At 35.7% G+C, this 12,715-nt stretch overlaps 1 protein-coding gene across 5 annotated transcripts; it reads left to right on the top strand.

Annotated features, from left to right (window-relative positions):
* The first annotated feature begins 446 nt into the window (after nt 1–446).
* TIM9 (Tim10/DDP family zinc finger protein) lies at nt 447–10,694 on the top strand. 5 transcript variants are annotated; one of them, XM_088972860.1, is made up of 5 exons: nt 479–553; nt 1,193–1,226; nt 1,920–1,959; nt 6,032–6,193; nt 10,242–10,694. In XM_088972860.1, the coding sequence occupies exons 4-5, from the start codon at nt 6,099–6,101 to the stop codon at nt 10,426–10,428; spliced, it is 282 nt and encodes a 93-aa protein (XP_088828986.1). In that variant the 5' UTR covers nt 479–553; nt 1,193–1,226; nt 1,920–1,959; nt 6,032–6,098; the 3' UTR covers nt 10,429–10,694. The 5 variants fall into 5 exon arrangements, with proteins under 5 accessions (XP_088828984.1, XP_088828987.1, XP_088828985.1 ...); XM_088972858.1 differs by lacking the exon at nt 1,920–1,959 and having other exon boundaries at nt 447–553; XM_088972861.1 differs by lacking the exon at nt 1,920–1,959 and having other exon boundaries at nt 463–553; nt 6,095–6,193.
* The last annotated feature ends 2,021 nt before the right edge of the window (nt 10,695–12,715 follow it).

Below are 12,715 nucleotides of genomic sequence, written 5' to 3'. Positions count from 1 at the left end.
TGACTCAGAAACGGAATCATGATAGTCTAATTGTTTAGTTCGAACGGATGGCCCATTCTGACAAATAAATTTAAAAAATAAAAACGGTCAAAAATCATTGAACAAATCGACGGTTTGACCGCTTGGATCAACAAGTTGTTGACTTTTCAACAGTTTTTAACAAAAAACCAGTCGGATCAACGGCGGTTCAAAAATCTTACTTAAAACAAACGCAGCGTCAGCAATTGTCAAATATGAATAGGTTTTAATAATTTAATTAATTTATTTTATAAATAAAAAAATTATTTTATTGTATATTTTGACACACGGACCCGGAAAGCTTTTTCGGTTTTATGGTGGTCCGAAGTTGAAAGCATTGTACGGATGGGTTCTCGGTGATTGCAAACACGTGTGCTTTATTGACACGTAAGTACATGGGCTTTTCGGTCATTTCCCATAAACATAAACCTGGCTCGAAGAAAAGCCCTGATGCCACCGTATTCTCTTCTTCCTCTTCGCTCAACGCTCTTCTATCCCACTCTGCTCAACGGCGCAAAAAGCCCTCTGCTCTCAGGTAAAATGTTATCTTCTTTTTTTTTTTGAGAAAAAATTCTCTTTTATTGTTTTTTTCATGTATAAATATTAATATGTGATCACGGAATTTTTCTATTCTTCTCCATGATTTCTTTTTTTTTTTTTATTTTTTTCCAAATGGTTTTTTGGTTAGTCCCATGGTAATACGAGGTCGAAAAAGACGAGTTGAAACCTGGATATTTTGAACATTATATCGAAACCGAAAAAGTTGAACCTGGATTTTTTGCAATCTGGATTTTTTTTTCCAAATAGTTTTTTGATTTATTTTTTTTCCAAACTCCATTTGCAATCTGGAATTTTTGACATTGGATCGCCCTGAGTTGAACCTAGATTTTTTGAACAACCCCAGCAATTGATCCGTTGAATAGCTAGCGTTTTTTTTTTTTTTTAACTTGTTTGACCATCCGCCAGGTGGTCTCTGCTAAAGACGAGCACCCAAGGTGTAGTGGGTGGGTGACAGTTCTCTGACCTAGAAAACTGCATAAATCTCAGACCGTGGGTGACAGCTATCTATCACCCAAGTAGCTTGTATTGGCATTGCTCAATTACAGCGCACTGAACACCTTCTTCTTCCTTTTTTCACTGCTGACTTAATTCTTTATGTATTTGTTTTTTGTAGGTGTCACCTGATTCTTCAACATCATCAATCAACAGTAAGTAGCAGGTTGATTTTGATACTTTTGTTAATCGCTTTTTTTGTGGATGATTCAAATCTGCTAATATGTGCTTGGGCGAGTTTACATTTTAAGACTATTTATGAAGACAAATGTTCAATTTGTATGTCTTTTTGGTTAGTTGCTAACATGAGATTCTAGATGGGCCTTTGATAAACACCGCATCTACCTACCAACCATTACTTGAACACCACCCACTTGATAAGCACCTCCACAATTTCCACAACAAAGTTGGAATTTGTCACTTGATACCAATACAGATTTTCTCAAGGGAATTTTCCTTTTTAACTTTTTTCTTTTAATGAAACATTGGTGATGGATTCGGGTTCTAGATGGGCCTCTCTTAGTAAGATAGTTAATTGTTTTTATTTAGAACTTTTGTTGTTGTGAAGCCACGTTTGGCTGCAGCTATCTATGTTTGAAGATTTCATTGGTTTCAGTCTAATTCCCATATCTAACCTTGTATTTGCCATGCCTCTTCATGCTTGATATGGCTATGGATTTGTCAAACTGAAAAATAAAAAAAATTAAAAGAGTATCCATGATTAAAAACTATGGATATGCATTTTTTTATTCAAGTGTGATACTCTGAACCAACCTCCCTCACAGTTTCAGTCAAATACTTGTACCACCCCTTAGGCTAATAATTTGTATCTCTTTTGTCCACCACAGTAGAGGGAATTTGTTACAGAAGAGACGGAACTCTGACAAAGTAAGTATTTTAACAAAATTCCCATATTCTAAAGTTGAGATAAAACACCCACGCCTAAAGCACTAAATAGTCTTACCATTCCATGTTTATATTTTATCTTCGAGTGTTTTTTTTTCTCAACGTTTCATTCTCACCTGAACTTCATGGGTGAAAAAGGATTATCCCTTAAAGAAATATGAATAAAGGCACCTTTGTCCATCTGACATCTGAAAGGGTGCCAAAGGCCAAAATGCACTTTTGAAAAGCTACAAATGTCAAGTGAGTACTTGCTTTTATTAGTGCAGGGGGTAGGAATAGGATGACTACTTAACTAAAATTATATAAGTTGGCTTTATGGGATTATCACTTAGAGAAATTATTTCTCAGTAATAGGCTCTTGGTTTTATTGTTTGGGTATGGATGAGGGGTTCTGCTTAGCTACCAAAACTAGGATGGTTTGTTTATAGAGAGGAAAGCAAACAAAATCATAAAATGTGTTGGCATGCATTTTCTTCCTGGTATAAACCAATCATTTTCCATGTCTAGATTATTAATTTGTAGCAAGTTTTCATTGGTTTCTTTTCACATGGATGTGGGACACCACCATCATTATATTTAGCATTACCTCATACTAAGGTTTGAGATTTAATCATACCCATAATCCATTATTCTGTAGAATATTTTTTTGATGAATCTTTTTCTGTTGAAAAATTAACAACTGTTCTAGTTTATTGTTATCTGTTAAGAAGTTGCAATTAATAAACTTTTTAACAATTATTTTTCTTTAAACAATTCCACTTTTATTGACCAAGAAATATTGTTCTTTAGATATTTAGATATTTACATCTGTTTCAAGTTTTGTATTTTGCTTCTTTTGTTTGTAATTTAGTTTTCCTCAAGTTTTAATTGTATCAAATAAAGTTGGTGAAAACTTATCAACGAAAAAAAGTGGATGAATTCGTGGCTAGTAAAAATTGGTACCTTGAGAAGGACCATTGGCTAAGAACAAGAAAAAAACACATGATCACCAACATCGGACAAGATGGCTGACCTGGATGTTGGAAAACAAATCCAGCTGTTCCACCACCAAAGATAACTTACCAAGCCCCATCCAGCACCAACAGCCAAAATGAGAGTTGCACTTTTGCTAATATATGATAAGAAGACATTGCAAGGACAAAAAATGCACAAGGTGTAGGGTGCAGAATGTATGCCAGAAGTTGAAATGTGCAACCCAAATGTGATTGGTATGGCAATCATATTTGTGTCTGAAGACTAGCATTTAGGGGTTACTCGGGACTGTCTGTTTTGGACTACCTAGTAACTTATTCAAACTGTTTTTATGAATCTTCTTTTGGCTTTTCTGAAGAGGTCACACCTTGTGCCTCTTCTTGGGTCACTTGTATCTCCTATTTTCTGTGATTAATAAATTTCTTAATTTATCAAAAAAATGACTAGTATTTAGGAGCTATAGTGAACCAAATAGCTTTAATTTCAGGTCCAGGATTTTTCTATGGATAACAGAGAAATTTTATTAACAGAAAAAAGTATGTATAATGATGCCAAGCATCCCAGGTTCCCCACCCTGATCATGATCATGATATAATTTCACGAAGATCAAACAGTTATGTTGCTCTTCTCTGGTATAGCCTAAAACAGTCCAGTCCTATTGACCTCTTGTTTTGCCAAGTGTCAGCTAGCTCATTTGCTGACCTGAAGACACATCTCACACTGACCACTGTATCCTTCAGCAATATTCTAAAGTGATTGGGCAAAACCCCTAAATTACAGGTGTATCTTATGGTAGAAGGTGATTCAGAAGTAGTGGTGGACTGATTTAGACATAACACAATGGGAACTTAGAAATATAGATAATCATGTGGTACTTAGATAAATGAGAGCTGAACTAAATGCAACCTTCCATTCAACATCTCAGAGTGTCAAATACAATGGTTGGTGCCTAGGGGTGCAACTTGGGCGGGCCCAGCCCAAGCCCGAACTGGCCCAGCCCAAAATTTTACACAGGTTGGGCTTGGATTTTTGGTCCTTGGGCCGGGCTTGGGCCTAAGAAGTTGGGCTTTTATATTTTTTGAGCCCGGCTCGGGCCTAGCCGTTAGGTAGCCCGAGCCTGACCCAACTGTACATATTCATACATTCATATGTATATATGTAAAGTTTGCATACATATTTACATATATATATATATATATATATACATATTTGTATATATACATTTGTACACATATTTACCTATATACATACATATTTATGTATATATACATAAATATGTATAATTTTAGAGTTGGTTTATTGACCAACCCGAGCCCGGCCTGGGCCCGAACGCAATCAGAGTGCATCAAATTTCGGTGTGGGTTGGAAAGATCGGCTTGGTCCGGACTCGGGCCTTAAGCCCAAAATTTAGGGTTGGGCCCAGATCGACAATAAGCCTGGCCCAACCCACTCGACTTGCACCCCTATCGATGCCTTGGCTAGACAAGAAGCCCATAGGGTTGTGAATCCAGTGTTATCAATGCATTGAAAGAGCTGCTCATTTTCCTCCATTAGATACTCATTGTCTCCTTGCCAGTGACACCTGCTAATGTCGATGGGGATGAATCAATCTACAGAGTGGATCTATCTCCATGATTATTAACGTAGTTTGCATAAGTAGAAGGTGGATGAAGATCATAGCAGAAATTATCTATATGGTCACCCAATCCACAATAAGTACACCTGCACTGTTTGCAACTGCTTCTACAGTTCTACCATGCCCACTCCTTTGTTCTCATGATCACCTTCACATCCACAATGTCCATGCATAATTTGTGATATATTTCTACCACCTCTGAGGATGTTCCAAGATTTCTTTAGCTGAATCTTGGAACAGAAAATTGACACTAATCTTTGGTTCCATGCTATTCCATATTCATGTCATAATTTGTGCATTTTCTTGCATCCATTAATCATACCCAACAATGCCAGCCAATGCTTCTCGTCCTTCAAGTACTTGAGGAAGACCTCCACAGAATTTGCTCAAGGACCAAGGTATGCAATTATCTCTATTCAATTTAATAGATGCCATCTGTCGTCTGTCCTGAAAAACAATCATACCCAACAACTACACTTAGCTTGACTTCATTAGTCCCACTTCTAGATGCTGCAAAAATATCTCTGGGCATCACAAACCACAAGTAACTATCCTGAAATCAGTTCCACAACTGAAACAAAACACTTGTTTCACCTTCTTGCTTCATTCACAGCGCACACAGTCCTACTTTCATACACTTTTAACCATATAACAGCAGTAAAGCCATCAATTTCAGCACCTTACTCTTATCCCTGTTTGTACTGTCAAATAGAGGGTCTAAACCGCCAATTCTGCCATAAGACACCATCACACCAATAAGCAACAGACTTCACTACAGTGATATCCCTGTTTGTACTGTCAAATGGAGGGTCTAAACCACCACTAAACGCACAACTACACACATGGTGACTGCAATAACAACTGATACAGCAGCTCCTTTTAAAGGTTACAGTCATGGTAAAAAAGTGCCACTCACCAAAAGAGAAACAGCACGCAGCACACTCCTAAATGCCGTGGTCAGGTTGCAGCCTCCAAAGAACTTAAATAGACCTAACTGAAGGTTGTCCCATGCACCCTAGAACCAATCATAGGCTTCAGGTTGTCTTCTAGGATACATCATAGCCTAAAGAAAGTGTCATATCCGCATGTCTCTTAACAGTTTTTTTTTTTTTTTTTGTAAGATGATGATCTTTGCTTTTGGGTGTGCGTGTGCCTTTTCTTTTTTCTTCTCTTCTGAGATGCTTGCTCTTTTCTTTGGTCAGGCGCCACTTCTTTTTGTTCATCTCTTCTATCGTAGTCCTCCCAAGTTTTCTTTCGTAATATGTATTTTAACTATGATAAAGTTGCTATATTGGGGACATAGAAGGAGCTAATGCAGATGATAGTCTATGATAATCTTTCGTGTGGATAGCAAGGCTTATTTATTTCATCTTTCCATGCCAATTGCATCCAATTAAATGCAATAAAGTCCTGAAATTAGTTGTAATGATTTTGTATATCTTTTAGGCCTGCTTGTGCCGAGTGAAAACCACTGCCAGTGTACTTAGAACCCTAAATTTGTTGATCAAGGAAAATGGACAAGAGTATGCTTGGAGACCTGGATTCTCTACCTGAAGAAGATAAGTTGCGAATGTCAGCCATGATTGACCAGCTTCAGATCCGTGACAGGTTCTCTTGCATTTGCACTTTAATTTATTTCCTTGTACTGGTATGTCAGTCCTGGTTCTAATATTTTATTTTGAAGTTTGTTCTTTTGATACTTTTGAGATGCTTGAAATTGAAACCATTTTGTTGGGTTTTCAATTACCTAATTTTTATTAATTGGTTTTACTTTGCTGGTAATAATGCCTTTTTTATGTGTTGTTGGTAGATGGTAGTAGAGGGAAAGTAGCTATTGATTGGCATTATGTGGAATCCACTAATTTAGCATATTTATGAAAACATTTGTGTCTATGCTGTGAGGGCAGTCCACTTTAAGAAATAAAATTGTAGGCGTTAGAGAAGCATGTCAGATGAAAATGTACCAACTAGTACTTGTCAAAATAATAATAAAAAAACTAACTAGTTCCATGAACTTGTTGGTGGTGCATTTTTATTCATAATCCGAAATCTTGTCTCCAAATTGTTGAAGAAACATGGAAATAGAGACAGATAGAACAAGAACTGTTACCATCTGACAATACAAACTGAAATTTATAATGTTTCAAATGACAATTCAGAGCCTGGACTTGGTAAAACCCCATGACAATCCATGGATAGAAGCTCCTGCCTTAGGTAAACTGTCAGCAAGAGAGTTGGCCAACCTGGGAACCCACAAGAATGACCAGTTCGTTCTGGCCACCTAGGATTTGGCTTCCCTGATCATACCCCTGAATATTTCTATGGTGGATCTCCATGAGAACTCAGCCGTGAAGTAACTTCTTTTCTGTCTCCCTCACATCATACACATTACTCCACCCCTTCTGAGCCACCAATTTGATGCCCTGAATGATTTTTGTGATTTCAGATTTCAGAGTCTCCACAGCCCACATTCCCTGAAAAAGTGAGCAATATTTTTTTTTGACAAGTAAAAGAAAAAAAATTTCCAAGGAGACCTTTGAGTTAGACTTTCAGGATTCCCAGAGTCCCACCCATTTCAGTTCATTTTCTAGAGGTGGTACACGACATATGCATGGTATGCATGAAGATATTGAAATATCCTCCAATTTGAATTTATAGCCTGGAAAAATTTCATCAAATTTCCTGCTCTTCAAAGATGAGATGTATTCATGTAATCTCATTGTTACATTAAATACATAATACTATAATATAATGCTTTTAATTAAAGTGCAGATTGCTTCAGATTTATTTTGTGGTAGTTTTTAATGTCTTGACGCAGGAGATGGAAGGGAAATATGGGTTCTCTGGTTTTTTTTGTTGTTTTTAATCAATAATTTTATGTAGTTTTTACCTTTTGGGCAGCAGGTATATTTTGGTCATTTTTATATGTATGTAAAAGAGGTCTATCCCAAGACTTTGGTTAAGCAGTCTAGGAATTATTTAGTTTTCTTTGTGTTGGAGTATGTGGCAGTTTTCTTAATTTTTTTTTATCAGCAACACAGAAATGATTCATTAAATTAAAAAAAAAAGTCGTGTACCACAAGAAGTTGTGGACATACAAGAAGTCCAAAGGAAATCCCACTAAGTCCAACACAATTCCAAGTATAGCCCAAAAGACAATTCCACTAATTACAGCACAGCCTCAAAGATAGCCCAAAGGAAATCCCACTAACTACAACATAGCCCAAAACATAGGTTGTCTTTGAACTCTTTGCTTAGCTGGACCATCAGCCATGCTGTTAGCTGATCTCCTAATCCATCTTACTCGAATCACCATGTCTTTAGAAATCTGCTTGAAGTGCCTGAGCTCATTCCTTAGCCTCCAAAGTGGCAGTTTTCTTATTTAGGAAGCAGGCTGCCTGACCCTAGAGAGTCTAGATATATATGTATATTGTTGCAAAAACATGGTGATTAATATTTGGTTGATATTTTTACATATTATAATTATGTTTAGGGGTGTCAATTGGACTGGATTTGGTCCAATCCGATCCAGTCCAATGCGAGTCCATTATAAATGGACCAGGTCCAATCCACCAATGAATATTTTGGATCGTTTTGGGCCGTCCAATTCAATGTCTGGACGGTCCAATCTGTTCAAATTCATTTTTGATTTAGATTGGTTTCAACCCAAACCCTGTCCATTAACACCTATATTATCTTACATCAATGGACCAGATATTGGCTTAATCCAACCCAATCCAATATAAATTTATTACGGATGGACCAGGTCCAATCCAATCTAATAAATATTTTGGACCAGATTGGTCCAATCCAATCCGTCCAAATTGATTTTGGACTGGATGGGGTCCAATCCAATACCGGTCTATTGGCACCCTTACTTGTGTTGAGTGATTCTTGTAAACCCCATGGTGATTAGGCTTCCCATTGAGTAATTTCAGGATTTCTCCCTCTTTGTCTCTCTGTCTTCTATCAATTCTGAATTTGATTTATCTATCTTCTCTCTAATTTTCCCCTAAAGCCATTAATAGCTTAAAAATTTTTCATTTGACTTTCTCTAAAGGGCTAAAATTGATGTGGCAGATATTTTTTTTTCATGTCATGTCAAAATCTGAAAGTTTCTTGTTTTAGCATCCTCTCTAAATTTGTGAGCAGCCATTACTACCATCAACAATTCACAGATTCTCCAAAAGAGATCGTTTGGCATCTCTAAAGGACTAGATTTATCCTGGATAGTTTTTTTTTTTCAATTTTTACATGTTGAAAACGTGAAAATTTCCCTTGATAAAAAATCCTTGCAATTTTCCCATTTTAGCTTTATTTTTTTTCCTTTTGTGCAAACCATCTTCAAATGCCCTCAAATTAAAATGCTCCCATGATGATCAAAAAAAAAATGCTCCCATGTCTTTAACCTTTCTAATAAAAATTCATTCCAAAACTTTGCATAGAACTCATAGTTTCCAAAATTGTTGGATTTTCTTTACAGTAAAATTTTTTATCCTCTTGTTCAAGATATACCTGGAACCTTACCTAACTGCAGTTCTTATAGTTAAATCCCCAAGACCCCTTCCTAACCTAGCCAGTCCTTGGATTTATTCTTCAAGTCTTTGCTATACCCTATTTTAACCAATTAGAATTACTAACAAGCCCTGCATCATTTCTTAGCAGGCTACATTTGTTTGGTATCATAGCAGTTGTTATTGTTGGAGTTGTTGGCCCTACATTGATGCCATTTTGTGGCTAACTGCAAATTTGTTTTGCATTGAGATGCACAATGCTTTTCAATATTGACTTCCCCTATCTGAGTGTGATGTACAGTGGGGCTGGTTCATGTCAATTATTGTGGTTCACCTTCTATAGCTTCCAGTTTAGAGTTAGCAAGAGCATTTTTCTTTTTTAAAGAAAATGCCACAACAAAAATTCCAAGGTGTAAGAAAATTCCCAAGTGTAACAAAAATTCTCAAGTTTAGAGTTAGCAAGAGCATCCATATGGCCAAAATATGGATGTTACCCCATATTTTGCTCTCTTTTTTTCTCAAGGAAATTATTGTGTAGATGCATTAATAGGTGATGATTATGTTATGAGCTTGCTCCACATCCTTTTAACCGTTATTGGATAAAAAAGTTAAAAAATGATAAGTCATCACTATGTAACTTATTTTTTCCTTTTTATTTTAAGGGGAACGTTCTAGATATTTATAAAGCATTGTATATAACTATAAACAGATCATATCAAATTGGATATAGGTAGATCCAAATTTGATTTTTTTTAATAATCGAATTTGATTCGGATCTTATCCATCAGACTTCTATCAGATCTGAATCTAATTTGGATTGCAATTGGATAAATGAATTAAACTAAAAATGCTCAAATTATTTATTATAAAAATGAATTAAAAACGACTAATGAATTGAGAATGATTTATATGACACTTGAACCTAATGACAACTTGTTAAAAATGCAGCATTCAAACCATCTGTACTAACAGGTACAATATAAATTTAAATTGAATCAAATTGGATTTTATTGGATAGGGATAGGGGTAGATCCATATTTGATGCAATTATAAATGGATCAAATTCGAATTGAGTCAAACTGATACAATTTGCAGCCCTAATTGTATATTTGTTATTGATGTTTTCCAAAATCAAACTGCAGCCTGAGGATGTATAATTCACTGGTAGAGAGATGCTTCACAGATTGTGTGGAGAACTTCCGGCGTAAATCCTTGGACAAGCAGGAGGAGACATGTGTCCGTAGGTGTGCTGAGAAGTTTCTTAAGCACTCGATGCGGGTTGGCATGAGGTTTGCTGAACTAAACCAAGGAGCAGCTACACAAGACTAAAATCCCCAGATGTTAAGGTCAGGATTATTTGTGCCAGATGAAATGCTGTTCCTATTCTTCTTTAGCTTTTATGAAGAAAAAAGTTGTTTAGTTTCCTTTAGAATCATAGTTGAATTTAGAAGTGTTATGATTGAATGATAACACTAACAACGGATTTGAGACGAAAATAGTACGTCTCTTGCTCAGCTTCCCGAATTTTTTGGGCTCATATGCCACCCTATCTTAAATGCAAATAATGCAAAAAGACTCCGAGTTTTGACATTCAAGGTCATTTATGCTGACAAATATGTTCTCTGGCTATTGAAATGCACCAGTTGGAAACTTTTCTAAATTAAAGACTGCTAACTGGATTGCTGGAGCTATTTGGATGTTGTGGCCTTTTATGTATAGGAATTAGGGGATGGTTTTCTGGACTGGAACTGTTGCCTACATGTTTATTTTTCTATGTTTTCTTAATTGTTTTGCTATGTTGCACAAATGTTTTCTTAGCAAGCAAATTCTGTGTGAACCTAATGTACTTGACCAGCTGATGCATGGTTGAGTGTCCTCTGATCACAATATTGACCCTCACCAATCATTTAAATGGGCTCTTGGTAGGAAGTCGGATGAAATGGCGAAACAGCAAACTGGTGGGTAAATATAGTTTTGGATATGCGTGGATATAGATGAAAAATCTAGATATGCCTGAATATTAAGAAAACCCAAATAAATCATAAAAATACATAAAAAACATTAGATATAAGTATGAAACGAGGTATAGAACTGTAAGAATTATATACTTTAATGATCTCTATTAAGAAATATATGTTAAGGCTCATAACCAGCACATAAGAATATATAGATATTATCTAATTTTATAATAAAATACTGAAAGAGTAATATAAATGAGAAGTCTTAGAAATAAATAATATGAATGTTCAAAAGAGTTATATGCTTAGCCACTAATTAATATTGGTAAGTTATATAACATTATAACTAACTAGTTGAATTAAGACACTTTAAAGTGATATTTAGTACTTAATTTAATTCAGATTAAGCACTTATTTTATAAGTGGTTACATTTTTATCCATATGAAATAATGATCAATTAATTCAACTATCCTAGACAAATTACATGTAGGTGTAAAAGTATTATTTTTTTCAAATAATTATTTTAAATTTATTTTTATTTCTAAGATTACAAAAGAAAAATTAAGATTTTGACAAAAGTTAATGGATGTATGAATATGATAGAACATTTAGATCTATATTATGGTTACTAGTGTATGCAAGTATTAATCATATATGATATATACTAAGGCAAGTATCCGGTTTATTTGGTACAGAATTTATATCTTCACATCTTGTAAAATATGTACATTTTATTTGTAATATTTTGACTATTTGCAAGAGGCTAAGAGCAAAAATGGAAACAATCTAATTATCAAACTGTCAAAGAGTAGATCAAAGCATTTTCTGACATTTAATAAACACAAGAAACTGCAGTAAATATGAAGATTACATTTAGCTGAATTACATTTAGCTTGTTACGCCAAAATTATCAAACTAAAAATCTTGTCGTTTTTAGTTTGTTACGCCAAAATTAGATTTAGCTTCAAGAATCTCATTTCTACATGGTTTTTTTTTTTTCTCTTTGGGTAAAATACAAAAACCTCCTCTATATTTTCATTGTAACAAATACCTCCCTGAACTTTTGAGAAACTCAACAAAAGCCTTCATTCCGTCAACAAAAACCTACATTTATGAAATTACCCGAGGCTTAAAAATATCATAAAATACCCCATAGTTGCCCTCAATTGAGCAACTTCTCACTCATGCGCGGAGGAGCCTGAGGCATGGCCCCAGCCAAATGAAGAACCGTGGCTAGTCTCAGCAAACAATGTTCAGGTGGCTGCTGGCTTTACCATTTTCAATTCATTCTTCATCAGCTTGATATCATCACGACTCAAGACTCATTCCGATGCACGAATCGCTTATGAGCTGTAGATCGGACTGAGTTGCCAATTCCAGAGCAGGTGCAAGTGCAACATAAGCTATACCGAAAAGAGGACCCACAGGAACCACGAGCTCCTTGTAGCCTCTCTTTTCTGCACCGGAATCATTGGCAGTGCTTCTAGATCGGAGTTCTTATAAGCAAGGTTCAAATTTTCATCACGTATTGGCCTGTATCAACTGATATGTATCATATTGGGGTCTTCTTGATACGCTACAGGGGATGTATCGGGTCAGGTCATGGTTCAGAGGGTAGTTGGGACTTAAACTGACCCCTCTCAATCGGTTGAAAAAA

This window comes from Nelumbo lutea, chromosome 2, assembly GCF_056320005.1.
Source record: "Nelumbo lutea isolate HS-2025 chromosome 2, American lotus-T2T, whole genome shotgun sequence".
NCBI lineage: Eukaryota > Viridiplantae > Streptophyta > Magnoliopsida > Proteales > Nelumbonaceae > Nelumbo > Nelumbo lutea.
The sequence above is the reverse complement of the archived record's forward strand: the minus strand, read 5'-3'. Positions and strand labels throughout refer to the sequence as shown.

What these genes read in the sequence shown, in the direction of transcription:
- TIM9 (XM_088972858.1), top strand. Translation starts at nt 6,099, where the DNA reads ATGGACAAGAGTATGCTTGGAGACCTGGATTCTCTACCTGAAGAAGAT. An exon ending in CAGCTTCAGATCCGTGACAG is followed by an intron (nt 6,194 to 10,241) that starts GTTCTCTTGCAT and finishes ATCAAACTGCAG; the next exon opens with CCTGAGGATGTATAATTCAC.